Source organism: Cyrtonyx montezumae, unplaced genomic scaffold (genome assembly GCF_038088225.1).
Source record: "Cyrtonyx montezumae isolate F1298 unplaced genomic scaffold, pur_monq_1.0 scaffold_3, whole genome shotgun sequence".
Classification (NCBI taxonomy): Eukaryota; Metazoa; Chordata; class Aves; order Galliformes; family Odontophoridae; genus Cyrtonyx; species Cyrtonyx montezumae.
In genome coordinates, this window is record NW_027072034.1 from 29,930,144 (window position 1) to 29,948,625 (window position 18,482).

Here is an 18,482-nt window from a genome sequence, read left to right on the forward strand (position 1 = left end):
GACTTCATCAGGGAGTGTTTGCTTTCATTGCTCGCTACCCCTGCTGTACCCTTTACTCTCATGAAAAAATCCCTTCACCTGACTACAGGATAACACACACTTCACAGTTTACACTGCCATTATCTTTCAATCACTTTCATTCCATCACCTCCTGCAAAGGGACATTCCTCGTGGAAAGCTCAGGGATGATTTCAGCAACATCAGCACCTGTACAGAGCTGAAAAGGTATGACCACTGTCCCCTCTTCTAGTATGAGCTTCCTGAATCCAGGATGGCAAAGCCAAACTAGGCAGGTCTGACTGCATGACCAGCAGGTAGGCAGCACAGCAACCTGTGCCTTCAGCTCCAAGAGGGTTAACAAGGCAGCACAACTGTTTTCATTAGGAAACTCTTTGAAGAGTACTGTTTGCTCTACACACATGCAATTCTTATTAATGAGTGAAACTTACTGGCCAGACTGGATGGAATCCAGGGCTTTCTGCTGTATATACCAAGTGATCCACAAAGAAGAAAAATGTAGTGGGAAAAATGTGTGTTGGTGGAGGGTTGGGGACAGTAAAGAAAGGACCTATACTTCAGCTAGTCTAAACATACATAAAAGTATGTTACTGACAGGGTGGACTGTTTAACCTGCCCTGTTTAATGACTGTCTGTACAGCAGCAGCCTACAGAATGTCTATTTATAACTCCCAGTCTGTAGAAGCCACATCTACACGCCCACCCAAGTCATGCTCTGGCACCACAAGGCTCTCTGAGGCCCAGAGCCAGCAGTGAGGACAGTTGGGTGCTGCCCCATCCCCTACAGCCTTGCTTGGTTTCCAGTTGGCCAACGCAGCAGCCCAAACGACTTCTGGGCTCAGAAGAACTGTATTAACTGTAGATGAACAAGCACAAGCTGTCGGCACCTGTCATTTGCACTGATACTACATGGTAAAGGCCTGTGATTCTCCTTGAAGATAAATCTGATGCCAGAAGTCCAAAAGGTTTACTGCCACTCAGAGGACTTTTCCTCTTTGAGATTCCTCAGCACACTCCCAAACTCAACCCTATTGCACAACACTCTTTCCCAAAGTCTGGGCTGCTGCCAGACAGTAGTGACAGACTCCAAATGTTGTCTCTGAGGCAACCCATCATGTATGCTGGTTTTCTTGGAGCCACCCAGGGCTGCAGGAAGCCTGCCTACGTTAGCTCAAGCTTTTAGACACTGCATGGAAGAAGGCAGAAGACAGAAGAGCATGCTGAGTGATATTTAGTCACTTCATTTATACGGTTTTCAAAGAAAGTAATCTTCACAACCAACAGAGATTAGGTAAAAGCACTCATCTAATCAGAACTAATTCACTTCCCAATATCCAATATTCATCAGGACCTCAGGCTGGGGGAGCACGGGGCAATCCACACACACTTCTGCGTGCTCTTCCCTTGCATGGCAGTCACTTCTCTATATTCCCCAAATGCACACAACAGATCTTCACAGGCATGTTTAAATCCTAAGCACTGCATTCAAAACGAAGATGTGACATCCCACCCTTGACACCCTCCTCCTAAGAATCTCTTCAGAGGAAAAAACAAAGCAGCAGCAACCTGTTCTTCCAAACATACAGCCAGCACACTGTCAATGAAGGCAGTATTCAGGAGTGGATGTAAGGGTGCAAAGACTCCTGCTTTCACTATCGTGCACTTTTGTCCAACATGCTGGACTGCTGAGGAAACCAACTGAACTTTAAAATCTTCAAACAACAAAAATAAACATTTTGGAGGAGTATAAAGTAGGAACAAATAAGTTACAGCAGTCATGTGTGGGCTAACACATAGATCATTTCAACTGACCTGCTTGACAACTCAGACATATTGACACAGTGGGAAGATAGGTGGTGGGAAATAAGTAATTTGGGCACAGAGGCATGCAGCAGAGACAGGTACAGATTTCTGGCCTCACTTCCTGAGAAAGTATTGTGAACACACTGCACCCCCCATGCTTGTCCCTTACTGGAGTTTCAAGTGCTCTTCCCAAGCAAGTCAATGTAGGCCAATAGCTCTCCCTCGCACTTCTCTGGGCTTCACTGAAAGCTTAACATTTCCATACACAGACGAGTGTGGAGTTTGTAACTCAGCTCCAGCACTCTCCATCCAGCCATAGCAACCTCCTCTCTGGACTACGGGCTGGTGACAAAAGGACTAAGCAATAACTTGAGAATTACACTTCACCTTTTCAATACACTTTTACTGATCTGCAGAGTGTTTGCCTCACAGCTGAGATCTGAACACTTAAGTCAGCTTCTAGACTAATAAAAGATGCATTCCTTTACAAAAGAGAAGTCAGACTGCAATAGGACTGGAGTTTGTCACTTTAAAAGGGCACAAGGCCCTATCTGAAAAACCACCTGACATTTATTTTACAGAACCTTGAAAAGGCAGCATTTCAAGAGCTCCAGAATCTTCTCTTTAGATTATCTCGAGAGTTATACTCTGAAAATAATGAATCTTTTCATATGGCTGCCAAGCAAGCTGAAGCAACAAAATGCAATGTGTTTATTTTTAATACAGTATCTTCCATTAACACTGTCCGTAGTACTGTCAATTATATACACTATATATAATTTATAGCAAAGGCTTAGGTCTGAGTCACATGTTAAGAGGTCACAAATGCCTAATTAATTTAATCTTTTCTCAGGTCTGAGTAGATGACTACTTCACCTCCCATGTGCTGCAATATCAGGCAGTAAGAGGTCACAGGGGCCAGTTCAGAACTTGCCTCCTGCTAAGCACACAGACCCACTATATCACTGAATTCGTTTAAAATAATTGATACTGTGCAAAAAGGTGCACAAAGAGAAACACTTTCATCGGCTGGAAAGACTAAGGACAAATCTGAATTGATTTTGATCAACATTTTAGGCTGCGAAAGGCTTCCATAACCTTGAGATCTCCAGCCAAAAAGCACTGCTACCTATTCCAGACTATGTGGAATTTTATAATTATCCTTATAAAAGATTATTTGTCATGAAATAGAAAATATTTAAGACAAAAAGAGGTGTATGCTTGCACTGTTCAAGAACTCTACAAATTTGCTTATCACAACATGGAAGAATACAGAAAAAAGTCATCTCTCTAGTTGAGGATTAGAAGGGTAGTAACAGGAATTAAAGGCAACAAAAGGTCATAGAGCCTTAGAAGCAGCAGAATGGCTCCTTCCTTGCTCCTGTGCTGTGCACCATGAAGAATGAGTACTACTGGGCCACCTTCCATCGGTGAGAATGGTGACAACGGCAGGACACTTCCAGCACTGCAGTGGCACAGCCTCCACAGAGGATTAAGGTAGACTACACTCGTAACCTTGGTTTCATTTGATTAGAGCAAATATAAAAATATATGACTTCTGATACCCATTTTTCCCCTGCTTGGGATTTGTCTTGAATAATAAGGCAGAGATCAGTACACTTGTGATGAAAACATTGCTTCTAAACTTTTTAAAAAGTGTTGCACTGCATGGACGACCCTTTGGTGCCTCATACCACCATTTCTACACTCCCCTTCACCTCCTTAAAGAGCTACCTGCATATTGGATAAGCTCTCTGCCAACTGCTGTCTGGGTCCTTCAAACACATCTACATTTGAGAAACGTGATACGGCTTACCTCCTGCAAGTGCAGTCACTGTCATTCACCTTGCCTCCAGCAGGAACTCAAGTCCCTGAGCATACTGCTTGCACTGCACAACCAATTCCTCCAGCATCAGCCTCTTTCAGGTACTCCCACCAGCAGCCACTGCTACTGAGTTATCTTCACAAGTTCAGCCTTCTCTTAGTTCAAGCAAGACATAAACCCAACAGAGGCTGCTGAACATCTCCTCATTCTGAGATATGTACTGAAGAAAACATAGAAACACAGCAAGTCCAGCTCAAACTATGCTAGCTAGGAGTACACCTGGGATGGAAGGATAAATCTATGATGATATCTCAAATCAGGCATTATGAACACTATCACGTGGTAAGAATGGGGGACTGTGTAAAAGGACAGTCCATGTTCTAAGTTCTGTTCATAATATGCACTTGCAGGAGGAAAATGGAAAAACATGCATTTTTGAAAGCTCAATTTTGTTTTCCTGCTTTATGATCATCTGTTACACTAAAAGATATTGTGAATGCACCCTAACAAATTATTCTCTGCAGAAAGTATTTATTTTAGGCTTTCTATACAACTGTAGAGCACCATTTGAGGATAATTCCAGTTTACATTTTTTTTAAGACTTGTCATTGTGGGACACAGTCATCTGTTTCCTTTATTTCATTGGTAGCTATATTTATACCACATTGAGTAGATATCATTCCCATGTCATCCAACAGTACACCACAGAAATAGTAAACCAAGTTTTGACTTCTGCCTACATGGAGGATAAAGAACAGTTTTCTACTATGACACTGATCTCAACTTTGTGTTGTATTTGAAGATCTTCCTCACTGACCTATCAAGAAGCATACGTTAGCAAGAGGACTCTTTTCCAATTTTCCTTTAAATAAAAAAATATATATTCAAATAATGATGTTTCAGCTACAGTTGGCAACAACTACCTACAAGCAACAGATAGCTTGCTCGAGGTGGCAACTCTACAAATACACCTCCTCATCTTTGGAAGTACTTATTAACAAAGACACAGTCACCTCTAACATGCAAACCTCAAACAATTTTCAGTTCCAGGGTGTTCTCGTTCTGTGAGAATGTCTATCAGGTGCAATTTGGTTTCATCTAATTTAGTCCAGAGTATCTAAGTTTAATTACCTCTGCAGGCGTTCTTTTTTCTATTGCCTTACTTGCTTCACTTCAAATAGTATTAAGCAAGGAAAACAGTTACAGCCTGCCAGAATACAGTGGCCCCAAGACTTTCAATATGTTGCACAGCAGACGTAATAACCTCTATAAAAGTGACTTACAGCAGTGAGTTGTAGTAAATGTAATTCACAGAATGACTTATTAATCTTCTCTCTGTTAGCCTTCCACCCCTTCACTGAAGAGCTTAGGTATGTGACATCCATGGTTTTTTTCAGTAAAATCCAGTAGGACTGCAACCAAACCTTCCCCTCAGTCAGGAGTAACCCAGAGGTATGAAAGAAAGTTCACACTCCCCAGTGCAGTAACAGGGCCATGATTTGATCCAGTGAATTTCTTTCTTTCCTTCAGAGCTTCACAGTAACTCCATTTTATTCTGCTCAGGATCATGCTCTATATAGATGTCAGCAAGTCAGTTACATGCATCTGTTACCAAATTAAATGAAGTGCTGGGGAGCAGGGAGCTGCTACTCCTACTCCATGATTTAAAAACAAACCAAAAGTCTATCTAAATTTAAATGGATTTTACCTTTACTTTCAATAGCATATTTCCTACTCAAGGCATCTCAGCATTCCATACACATCAGTCAAGGCGCACATTATCAACAGACAAGACTATTTTATCTCCACAGTAACTGTACACTTTACATTTTATAAAAAAAAAAAAAAGACAAATCATATTTCATATCCTCTGAGATGTGCATTTCTTCCTTATATTTGCATTTCAACCGGTATCCAAAATTCTTCCAAGACACAGTTGTTCCAGAGCTGTATTTTTAGCTAACAAAATCCTATACGACTTAGCAAATAATCATTAGGGAAACACAAATGTAACAAACAAACATGCAAACTCAAAGATATCTTGTATCTCAACAATCCTCCCATCCTGTATGCCAAAACACATCATTATGTTCCAAAAACATATCTGCTACACGTGTTCCAGTTTCTGAATATGTGTTTCTCCTCGGAAGTTTCTATCGGAGGTCTCAGGAGGTTCTTGTTTTTCATTTTCTTGCCCCCACTCCTTCCGGTTTTGGTAGCTTAAGCATTCTCATCTGTCACACAGAGACTTGCATTTTGGACGTCAGAGAACTTATCATCACAAGCTTGCACTTCGTATTTGAACAAATAAGATCATGCCTACTCTGAGCTCCAGTCACCCTGGAAAGCAGTACTGTAGCATCAAGTGAAAGTTCCAGCAAAATTAAACAGTGATTCAAAAGGAACTTTGCTAGCCAGCCACCTTAAAACATAAAAATACTTACATTCTGACCCACTGTAACACACACAGACATTCTCTCTTTCCCTATTGAAACCCACTCAAAACCAGACAAAAAAAAAACAACAATGCAAGCAGATGTTTTCTACATACCATATCACACAGGAAACACAGGCAAATTTACAAGCTAAAAAAAATCTGAACTTAAAACTAGTCTCTCTAGATAGAAGACATAACCCCCAATTCCCTTCTTTGAGAAAGTTCACAGCTAGATGAGCACGGGTAACCACATTTTCTTCAGCAGAAATGTCTCATGATGACATTATACAACAATCAATCTCTGTAATGCAAACAAAGGGCCCCTATTCAGCATTTCAGTGGAGAAGAGCTTATTCCAGCATTAAGCTAACCAAACTCTTTCAGTAGGGACCTCTTCCTAATCTCCCTTGCTCAAGTCTCCTAAGGCTAACCTAAAAATTCATATTGAGTTGCACTGCCTTTTAAATATTACATGGTTTGGTCCTATAAAATAATTCGGTCATCCAAAAACAAACAAACAAAAAAAAAAGCCCTCCACTACTTAGCTTTCCTGTTCATTAAATAATGAGAAAATAACCCCATGCAGTTACTTCAGAGCAATGCTCTCCTTGCACATCTTTCCAATTACAAGCAAAAGTTATAGAATTAGTATCAGAAGGTGACAGTAATTGTGGATTCTTCTTCACAATGCTTTTCAGATATTTGCAACATTTCCACACCTTTGAAATGCTCTTCACAACGTGCCTATAACAGGGAAGGAGAACAAAAGATGGAGAAGAAGAGGGAAAACTCAGACTGCAGTAGCTTCTTATGTACTGTAAAATCTCAATGTAAATCAGCAATACTGGACGTTTGCATTTTAGTGCTAGATGAATAGAGAAAGGCATCAGTCTGCCTAGATTTGGATTCTGCATATGAATGCATACAGAAAAAAAAAGTTACACATTGCAAGAACAAGGAATACTACCTCACTTTCCTCAAGAGGTATTAAAACTCAAAAATTAAAAAAGTAAAAAAAAAATATAACCCAATCAATCTTTCAAGAATCCAAACAAAGGTCTCTCTGTATCTTCTGAAAGTTTTCCTTTTCACAAGCTGCTCTCAGCAGCTTTCAGAGAATATTACTTCAGAAACTCCTGAAGAATTGCCCTTCAGTGTCAGAGCTTGATAATTAAAACAGGAACTAAGGGAACATGGAGAAAAGGAAACAATTTGCACTTCTCTATTGGCAATTTCGTGGGTCTGGCTTGTGTCTAGTGTACAAAAACCCTTTTTCTGAGAGAAATATAAGATTATTTGCAAGAAAAATACCAGCCCATGGCCTGCCAGCTCATGGGCCACTGCAGCTGCAGAAAACTAGTTACACACAAGACTTCAACAATGAGAAACTGAGAAGTTGAAATACAGACAGCATCGCCTTCATGTTATAAGAAGAAAACTGGAGATCAGAGACTAAAAAGCTTTCACAAACCTCACTCAAAAATCATGAACTGACCTCCTTTCTCCCTAGGATGCATATGCCAGAGCTAAACATTAATTTTCAATTATCTCACCTCCACCCTAATATTTTACCTAATGCTTTTTCTGCAAAAAACATGCATGTCTGGACACAAATCAGAATTCTTCCTGTGCAAAAGCATTTTCTCAGGAACAGGGAGTTTAAGTTGCTACCACATAGTTCTGCAGAGTAAAACTGACATTTCACGATATCTGAAAGATCAAATTCTTGCTTCTTAAGAGAAGTGCTCTGGACCCTCAGCTTAAGGACATGATGCTGTTAGAGAGTGTCCACAGGACGGCTACAAAGAGGACGAAGGGTATGGAGGGAAAGAGATACAAAGAGCAGCTGAGGCCCCTGGGTGTGCTCAGCTCAGACAAGCTGAGGCCTGATGGCGGCTGCAGCTCTCCCAGGGAGCGGAGGGGCAGCGCTGAGCTCTGCTCTGTGTGACAGCGACAGGGCCCGAGGGAACGGCATGGAGCTGTCAGGGGAGGGGCAGCTGGGGGTTAGGGACCGTGCTGCACCACAGCGCGGTGGGCGCGGAACGGGCTGCACAGGGCAGCAGGCACAGCCTCTAGTGCCAGAGTTCAAGGAGCGTTTGGATAGCACCCACTGACACGGGGTTTGAATGTTGGGTGGTTCGCTGTGGAGCCAGGAGCTGGACTCAATGGTGCATGTAGGTCCCTTCCAACTTGGGATATTCTACACTTCAATTAAGTTTAACTGTCAAGTTTTACTTTGGAAATTCAGCAGAATCTAAAACAGCTCAAGAAACAAGAAAGTCCTTAAATTCAAATAAAAGCAGTAAAAGCAATTGATACTCGTTTGTGACTGAGAGAAATGCATATCTACTTGTTTTAAATACATATAAGCATCAACAATACACAGCTTAAATAAAGTCTCAGTTTAAAGTAACTTAATATATCTGAAAATAACAGAATACCTAACAGTAGATTAACATGTTATACAAAACAGAGAACAACTTCTTGTCTAAGAATTCCTTTAATGAAGATTAATTCAAACAGTTCCCACTAACTTTACTGAGCTTTGAACTAGGCTTCACAATCTGACCACGTCTATAAATATCTAAGGAACTGAAGGCAAAGGGATGAGGCCGGGCTCTTCTCAGCAGTGTGTGGTGATAGGATGAGGGGAAATGGACACAAACTGAAGCAATAGGAGGTTCTGTGCAAATGTGTGTGGGAACTTCTTCCCAGTGCAGTGACGGAGCAGTGGCACAGCTGCACAGAGAGGTGGTGGAGTCTCCTTCTCTGGAGACGTTCCAGACCCACCTGGACCCCTACCTGTGCAACCTGGGCTAGGGAGCTGCTTTGGCAGGGGGTTGGATGAGATGATCTCTAGAGGTCCCTTCCAACCCCTACAATTCTGTGACTCTGTGATATCCCTGATGCAGGGCAGTGAATATCACCAGAAGTCTCACTGTAAAATGCAAAATCCGCAAAAAGAAGAATTCGGAGCTAAGGCTCTTACCAGCTTCTATACTTTATAGATTCTATACACAGATGATCCCAATTAGAGATAAAGACCTCCTTAGTTTGTACGTAAAATATAAAACTAAAAATTAAACAAAAAAGAAGCTAGCAACTGCATGACATACTAGTGTAATGTATAGATATATTCAGAGAGGTAAAGCAAGGAAAACCAGTTAAAATTACTTGAAATGGAAACTGCTCTTTCCCAGAGATAGTTACTAAACTTCTAGAGGTTTTTACAAGACTTTTATCCCTAAAGAGATACATTTAGTCTTATCTAGTTTGCTGCGTGTGAAATGCATGGCAAATAATATCCGGCAGACACCCTGCCCAAAGTAAGCAAAATGTTGCTCTAACACTGCTTATAAAAGTCTGTCCCCGTTGTGTCGCATGCACCTATGACCAGTATCCATTACTCTGCATCTCATTAGTGCAGCCATAGTGTAACAACATTTCATGCACGTAACTACTGTGAGCCCTAGAGGACTGCAAGACTGAAGACTCTCCATTCAGAAATGTATGCAGTAAAAAATGATGTTGCAACCATTATGTGGTGCTTCATTGACTATTTTGATTAAGCTGCAATCTGCATCTGCTGTTGTAACAAACAGCATTTATCTCTTACCCTTCTTTATGTGTAATTTCCAAGGCGCTTTTGTCATCTGACAAAAATGAGAACACTGAGCATTACTTACCACTGTCAAGGTCAGACTGCAAGATCCCAGCTCTTAAGACTATATATGATCTAATAGTTAAAAGTCCAAGAGAAGCAAGCTTTTACAGAAAATAATAATGTATATGGTCACATACCTATGATGGAATCCCTTCGAAAAACATCTCTGTCAAAAATATAAAATGACAGATGGCGAAAGGTCCGAGGAATTTCACAGTAAAAGTCTTCTCCATAGAAGGGGCTGGGTAAGAAAAAACAAAAACAAAAACAACATACACATAAACACACACACACACACAAAAAGAAAGAAATTAGTGTTGGTATCCTGGAGGTGCCAGCATCCTTACATTTCATACCTAGATCATCACGCTGGATCGTGATGGTCGCTCCCTCCTGTGAATGCTCTACACCTTCCAGCACCATTCCATTTTTACTCTTCCCACCTATCTTAAAACGCCCACAGAACAAGACATTCTAATGTGAAAACAAGAGCAAGTTCTTGATTTTACTTTACTCAAACAAGAGGCCCTAACAGAAGGAGGGCAGAGACCCTATGATTTGTTTACAGACAGTTGGTTGAATATGGAGGTCCCTGCTGCCACACAAGGCTTACAAGAGACTACTACAACAGAGATCACAGAAGCACGCAGATGAACAGGATATGCAAAATAAAGCACGGATCAAGGAATGCATACACACTTTTTAAAGGATTTTGTTTACTTAAATATCTGCAGCCCCTGCCTTTTTTTCAAACCCTCCAAACTTCCAAATTTAAAGATGAGTTCAGTCAACTGGTACTAGCTAAGCCTTGCAGCTGACTTGATGCTTGTTACCTGGTAGACCTGCAGATCTATTATTGCTTGTTGGATTTTACAGAATAAGTTCTTTTATAGTAAGACAAGATTTAAAAAACATAGAAATAAAAAGCACTATCTCAGCATGAAAACCTCTTTTAAAGAGACTTGGGATGCTTTCTTCAGACTGTACCATTTTAAATGAAAAAAAAAACCTCAGACTCCTATAAGCAGTCTTTTCAGTTTCTTTCTATCCAATTATATGGTTGAGGAATTATTTCTAAGAACTATAAGTGTATGTCAACTTTATTTGTTCATCGACAGGTCTACTATTTTACCAGAGATTTTTAATTTCAAGTCACTCATGCTTCAGTAGATCTAAATTGGTGGACACAATTTGAGTCATACAGACAAATACAGCAAGTATGGCAGAGGTAAACTTAAAAATAAATCTCTCATTCTAACAGGCTCAAAGCCAGCAGGCTTTTTCTTCCCCGTTCAAATACAGACCTCTATATTGGCTTGGCTAAGCACAAAGATAGGAGACGAAACCATGCTGTAGATTTAATCATTACAGAAAACTTTTTATGTTTTGATTTTTCAGCCTCTTGTTTGTCAGCAGATGTTATTCCCTCAATGTCTTTCAGGTTACCAAAGCACAGGTATCTTACATCACTAGAACACTTTTGTTTATACTTCTGCCAACAGAGAAAATATACTATGCCAAAATTCCCTAATCATCTCACAAGTTAGCTGGCAAATATCATTCAAAGTGCCAAACATCACATCTCAAATAAGCTCATCATTGAGTATGAAGAGACAGATGCATGTCATAACATCCAGAGGCATCTCTCAAGACAGAGTAAGAACATTTAGGTGGAGTTACTACATCAGCCGCAAGGAAAAACATGTTGGATAAACAAAGTCAATGATGCACCCACAACTCAAAACTTCCCCACTGAAACAGTCTCCCATTCCTTGAAATCAATGCATCCAGCTGTAAGTCAAGGCACTGTGACCCACTTAGTCATCCCTGCGGTAAAGAGGGGAAGGAAAAACCTAATGGTTGGAAATGGCAGCTGAATGTTATACATCCATCCCATCTACCACCTCCAATTCAGTGCTCTCAGTTAAGTCATCTTCACTCATTCTGCTTGGAGATTTCATTTGGAAACAAGATTTCAACGGCCACTGTTCCAGGTACAAAATACCTAAATACTCTGAAACAAAAAGCTTCTTCTAAACTGAGAGCTAGCCCAACTATCCCCAGAGGTCACGCTTCAGGCAGCCCCAAATTCCTTGTTCTATGCATATGGTGCACACTTTTATGCACAGGCTTAACCCAAAGGGGTGACAGAAATGCCTAAACATCACCCAGATATTTAGGGCATTACACATGCAAAACACTTGCATCGTTCCCAGCTCTAATACTCTGTTCATCCATAAAATTGCCCTTTCCACTGGAAGAATATGACAGATGAACTTATTCACTAATGATCTTAGCATGAAATGATAGTTAATGAACTGTGGATTATATACACATTTCTCTATTAAGAATATTAGAGAAGCTTCAGATAACTGGAAATATACACACACATACACTATAAAGCTTACTTTAATTCAGCTCAGCTGATTCTGGGGAGGAAAGAGCAGGGAACAGACAACAGCTGGGTTTTTTAGCAGGTCCTCTATTAATCATTATCACGAGTGCTGATCAGAGGCAGAAGATATCTAAGACCATAATGAAGCATAACACACTCCACTTTCAGAAAAGCAGACTGGATAACAGGAAGTTCCTAGTCCAGTATGTGGGATTAACTAATAGAAGAAATGCTATGAAGACTGACTTAGCCCTGCACAGATCACAACTTGTCACTTGGCTTAACCCCTCCAAGATCCCATAGCCCTTCCCAGACTTCCATCACTCAGGTTACATCCCTGAGTTACACTGCATTCCCAATAAAAGCAAGCTGGTCTCCAGCCCAAGTACACTCATTCTCCCTTGGATAATTAGCCAGGAAGGTTTTGACTGTAAGGAAACAAAGATAAACCTGAACCTCACCCATCCCGATTTGTGGAGCTTTGTAGTAATGATATCTTCTTTCTGAGGGAATCTAAAGTAACCGCACAAATGTTTTGAGCTTCCAGTTCACTGTGTACTTATCCTCCATGCTCTCCCTCAGAACAGTACCATTGCTATCTCCCACCCAGACCTGAAGAGTATGAGGTTGCAGCAGGTGAACCCCATCATTTATTTCCCAAGCCACATTATTGCCAGCATGAGCCCCAGGGCTCCAGAATGTTGGTTGTTTTTTGTTTTTTTTTTTCCAAGAGAACAGATAAATGACTCCCTCTGTCCCCCAACAGCTAGTTAGTCAGACAGCTTCAGTGAGTACTTTTATTTTGACGTGGCAATTAATAAAAAGCAGCAGCATCTGCTCACGCAGCCCTCAGGAGTCTGACAAGATCCTCCAAAACAAATACTAGAACTAACCCCGCTGAAAACTCAGGAATCTTGCAGAACCAAATGAGTTCAGATTCAACCTCCAAGTTCTGAGTTCAGCTTTCTTTGGAGACTAAACGTATGCTCATGAGAAATACTATTCGTTCAAGGAGAAATAATGAGGGTGCCCTCCCTTAACCTTACAGCATGGTTTGCACATCAATATGGTCACAGCTGAAGGACAAGAGTAGCATTGCCATCATTTCAGGTTCTTCTAGACTTCAAGCAAACAGATAAAGGGAGCTGCTAAGAACAGGATTTTACAAGGAGTGAAGTAGAGGATGTCCACCGCAAGGGGCTGAACAGCCTCCTCCCATGCTGAACATAGAAGTGTTTTCAAATACAGCATCTTTGCTAAGGACTGCTACATTTAAAAACAAACACTACTCACAGAATCATCGAATGCTTTGAGTTGGAAGGACCTTTAAAGGTCATCTAGTCCAGCTCCCCTGCAATGAACAGGGATATCCACAGTTTGACCAGGAAGCCCAGATCCTGATGCCTTGAATGTCTTTAGGGATGGGGCATCAACCACCTCTCTGAACAACCTGTGCCAGTGCCTCACCACCCTCACTGTAAAAGACTTTTTCCTTATATCTAACCTAAATCTACCCTCTTTAAGCTTTAAACTAGTACTCGTTTCTTTTTAGTTCTGTTATCATGGTGATGAAAAGAGTGGCAGTGCAGGTTATCTGTTACTATTTACTTAAGAAATGAGGCTGTTCCTAAGTCACTGGCTCTTATGTTCCTGATAGGATCTGAGACTACAGAGGAAGATTATGAATGTTTAAACTAAGAGCTTTCAGGCACACAAAGGCCATCACACCTTACTATACTCTGAAGGAGGGAAGTTAACCTCAGCAGGACCTTTCTCAGAAAGTGCAGGGCTGTCTTACCACCTAGCTTAAAATTACGGAAGCACCAAGGTTGGAAAAGACCTCCAAGATCATCCAGTCCAACCATCCACCTACCACCAATACTTCCCTACTAAACCATGTCCCTCAGTCAAACCATGTCCCCACCTAAATATTCCTTGAACATCTCCAGAGATGGTGACTTTTTTTTTTTTGCTCATTTTTACATGTTTTACAGAACTCCAGAGGCATACTGCAACTTCCATACCCAAGGATGTGTACTAAAATTGCTGCACACAGTACTGACTTGATGAAGTCTCTTCCCGTCAGTTAATCTCACAGCAGAAACATTTATTTAGTTTTAGGCTGTGCTGAAAAACCACCTCGTGCTCATTTCTCAGTATCTTGAGACTCACTAAAGCAGTTTTGTTTTTGTTTTGGCACTAACAGTTCAGTGGATGAAGTGAAAGAGTTGCATGATGAATAATAATGAAACCCCTCAAACCAAAATTCTTTGTGTATCGATTCTGTTTAAAGTGTTTGTTTTTTTTTACTTGGAAGTAAAGACTATTAACATGCCACAGACAACTCCACATCCTCTGACTATTTTAAATGGTTTGGAAATACTGGATTCAACCCGCTGCATGAACTGAAGAGCAGAGTTCACATCTCAGTGTGAGCTGAAAGCAAAATCAGTCTGTACAAAGGAGTACGCTCGCTTCTTTCTACCGCTAAGCTTCTTCTATTGCTTGGCTAATATGTTTTATGCCATGCTTAGCAGCATATGTAAAGGGTTGGGGGTGAGGAGGGGAAGAAGAGAAGAGAAGGTTTATTCAAAGCAGGAACAGCCAGCCAAATAAAATGTGAATACACTTCAGTCTCCTACTGGACACAGAGCTACAAGAAGACAGGCAAATGAGACAGACAGGATCTTTAGAAGCCGAAGTCGGCAGATGTCATGGTCATTTCCTTACACAGCTTATTAAAAATACCCAGTATTATATCTCAAGCACAGATTTGGCAGAGTACACACAACAGGAAGTACATGGCACACAAGGCAACATCTAAATCCAAACATACCACCTATGCCCATTGTTAGAGTGCAGACTGCAGTCTTCCAGACATCCGCTAAGCCTAAGCAATTTTTTTCTCGTGTCGCCATGCAGACACCCAAATGGCAGCGCTGCATCAGAGCCACAACCACCCCTGGTACACAGAGAAAAAAATAAAGTGGTGTGCATTTTCTCTGCCCTAATATCAGAGCACAGAGACAGACACACGAGCTATAGTTACCGTCCTCACTTGACAGTTGCTGGTTTGGCTCAATGAGGCTTACAGGGATTATGATAACTTTAAGTCGCAGCCGTTTGGCCCCTAGTCACCTCCCAAAATATTCTGTAAGATGACACACACAAACAACAGAAGTCACATTACAGCTGCATTGTTGCTTTTTTTATTTTTTTTTTTAATGGCTCAAAGCAGCCTACAACACCAACAATTGTTACTCATATGGGTGGCTTTTCGTGTGAATAAACGCTCTCATTCATAAACCCTGCCTTGGTCTCAAGGCTCACTTCATTCTCCTCCTTCCATTAAGTCCTGCTTCCTCTCCTGGCACCCTTCCCAGCTGTATTACTTCCCTACATGACCATGCAGTCCTTGCCTTCAATAATAACCCTGACCAGGCTGAAGTTGTAGCCACAGCCATCTTATCCCTTCCCTTAGAGGCTTGGGATGCTTCAGAATTGAAATCCACTCTTAATAGGAATTAAAGCCATGGTTAGATACAGTTAAACGCAGAAGACGGCAGAGCCCAGAAACTGCCAGCACACCAAGTAGTGAGCTGGGAGTGGGTGAGAGAGAAGCTACACAACGTGCGGACAGCAGAAGACATGCTTCAGCATCCAGTCCTACTGAGTATTCTGTACTCGAGGCCTCTGGGCTGGGGCAAGCTGTTACTTCAAGGAGGTGAGCCGGCAACCTAAGCACGTGGAAGTGGCTAGCTGAGCTAATTCTGGCAACAGTCCAGCTAAGGGAAACAACTGTGTGCTTACAATTTGAGGACTGGCCTGCATCCAAGATGTTATCAGAACACAAGAGAAGTTTAGCTACGCCGCCATGAACTCCAAACATAGGAAAACGGAGTGTCTAAGCAAGCCTACAATTTAAGAAGATAAAAAAAAACCCCACAAAAAAACACCCACAAAATATAAAATATGATACCAGAATTATTTAGAGAAAGTTCTGAGAGCTGTCAATTGGATTTGTTAACAGACCTGATACTAAAACAAAGACAATTAACTCCTGTTGAAGGGAACACAGCCATAACTGAATTTACAGTACATTTCACTACACACTCACGAGCACACTGTTTCTTTCACTGGAAACTACTAGGGAAAAAAAACAGAGAGACTGTGGGTGGAGAAAGTGCTTCTGGCTTTATTTTCTGTTTCATTCAGGCTTTGATCACTATGTTTAGCACGTGAAAAATTCCTCAGTGAAATAGTGGAGAACTAAATAATGACAGACTCAAGATGCTTGGCTCATCTCTCTAAAGCACACAGCGTCAGCCATTTGATTCTTAATGTGTGACAGTTTTTGCTTTTATTCATATCCTTGAAACAAATTTAGAGATGTCACATTCCTTCCATTCTTCACCTATGATTTGAGAAGCTGCCTTGATTTCCTGTTGCAGCTGACACTGCCCTTTAAGTGAATGGAAACATTTGATGGAAACAGCCAAGGCAAAGTCAGTCTTAATGCCAACAAGCCAAGAAAGTTTATCCTTTGGGAAGATCTGCTCTTAGAACAAGCCCCTGACAGTGGTGTCTGAACTGCTCATGGGGAAGGTAAGAGTTTGTTCAGCAAAGGAGATATACCAGCAAAACTAAAGTCAGGTTGCTTATCTGTAGCTCAGACCTAAAAAGAACTGTAAATCTATGCACTGAGAAAAATAACAAACAACAACCTTGCACATTTTTTCAGACACAAAATACCTAAGTGGCTTCACATACATCTCTGCTAGGTTTAATGGAGTAGATCCAACTATATTCAGTGCCATTCTCTATGACAGTAATATAAATACTGAAAAACAAACACTTAAACAGAGAAGTTTATTAGATCCCAACTCTAACTGCCCTCTCCCTCAAATCTTATGACTTGCGTGGGACCTACTCAGAATCTACTAAAAACTCGTGCCAAGGAGTTTACAAAAACAGCGCTGTTTGAAGAGTTCAAGATTCTCTTCCTGGGAACCTGGAGAGCTTTCTCCAATCAACTCACACTCGAATCTAGCCTGTCCAAGGATCCCCAGAGAAGTCAAATGACTCTGAGCCACCCCACATGAACAGGATTTTTGCATTTCCCTGCAGTTTCATAGAAAGACCAGCCCACGTCATAACCCCTGACTTGTTTTGGTCAGACACTACCAGTAATCCCCACAGCAGCCCTCACAAGGCACCGGTGACACCACCCAGCTTAACCAGAGCCAAGAGGGGCAACATGGCAGGAATAACTTAAATTCCTGCTTGTAATCTATGAGTCCCACCTGACAGCTGAACAGAGGTAGTAAGGTTCACCATGCTGGCTGCTCTCAGTTTTTATGATGCAAACTTAGATAAAGGGCACCAGGCTCACGGAAAGTCTCTCAAGAGCAGTGGACTGGGCAACAGGATGAGCTGGTTCAGTTCTTAACGCTCTGAATGATTTATTTTCTGTTGATTTAAGAGGTTACAGATCTCAGCTGTCTTCCTATGCATCCGCCACAGCCTGATAAAATACAAATCTGCTGCAGAAGATTAGGGCAGAGCTCAGGGAGATAGCTTTTTACAGACTAAACTCAAAACACAGGAGATCATGAGTCAGAGTGTGAAGGCTCTGCCACAGATGCCCCAAGCATGCCAGAACTGGTCACAAGAAACACAACACACACACAAAAACAAGCCACTATCATGCGCTCATTGAATTCCCAAGTACACAAAGCAGTGTTTCAATGCAACTTGTAATTACGAGTCTTCTCATGGAGATACAAAAAAAAAAGTCACTTTATGCAGAGGCGCGGGAAAAGATAGGATTCTCCAGGACACACATTTTTGTATGAGAAGACACTGTTTTGAAATTGGTAGAGCTGCATATGAAACACCTCTCAATTCAGAGATTCACGAAGATCTTTTCATAAACTACAAGAAAAACAACTTCATAAACTACTAAACAAATAAATAAATAAAAGGTAGAGGAATAACCAGTAGAAGTGAAAATATAACCTTTTTTGCTACCTATGACCACAGTAACCCAACCTCATGTCATTAGTGAAGTGGTAGGGAATAGAAAATAGGCATGAACAGCTTGGCTCTCTATGCCAGCCACATGGATGGTCAGCTATTTTAGCCATACTCTGGCCCAGCTCCATGTCCCCACTTCCATCTAACGTCATGGATTACAGCAGCAATACCTCTGAAAGAGGCACCCAGCACATGCTTCCTTACTACATTGGCAAGTGCCCGTCAAACACTATATACAAAAGCAAGGATTTATCTGCTGCATGCAAATTACATGGGCCTTAGGGCACATAAATTTTGCCTGCTC

At 41.3% G+C, this 18,482-nt stretch overlaps 1 protein-coding gene across 1 annotated transcript in view; it reads right to left on the reverse strand.

Moving 5' to 3' along the window:
• RASA3 (RAS p21 protein activator 3) overlaps positions 1–18,482 on the reverse strand; it is a 127,220-nt gene that overhangs the window by 72,175 nt on the left and 36,563 nt on the right. Inside the window, exon 3 of the mRNA XM_065741091.1 lies at positions 9,885–9,988. Within this exon, the coding sequence (XP_065597163.1) occupies positions 9,885–9,988 (104 nt within the window). The remainder of the gene's footprint in view (positions 1–9,884; positions 9,989–18,482) is intronic.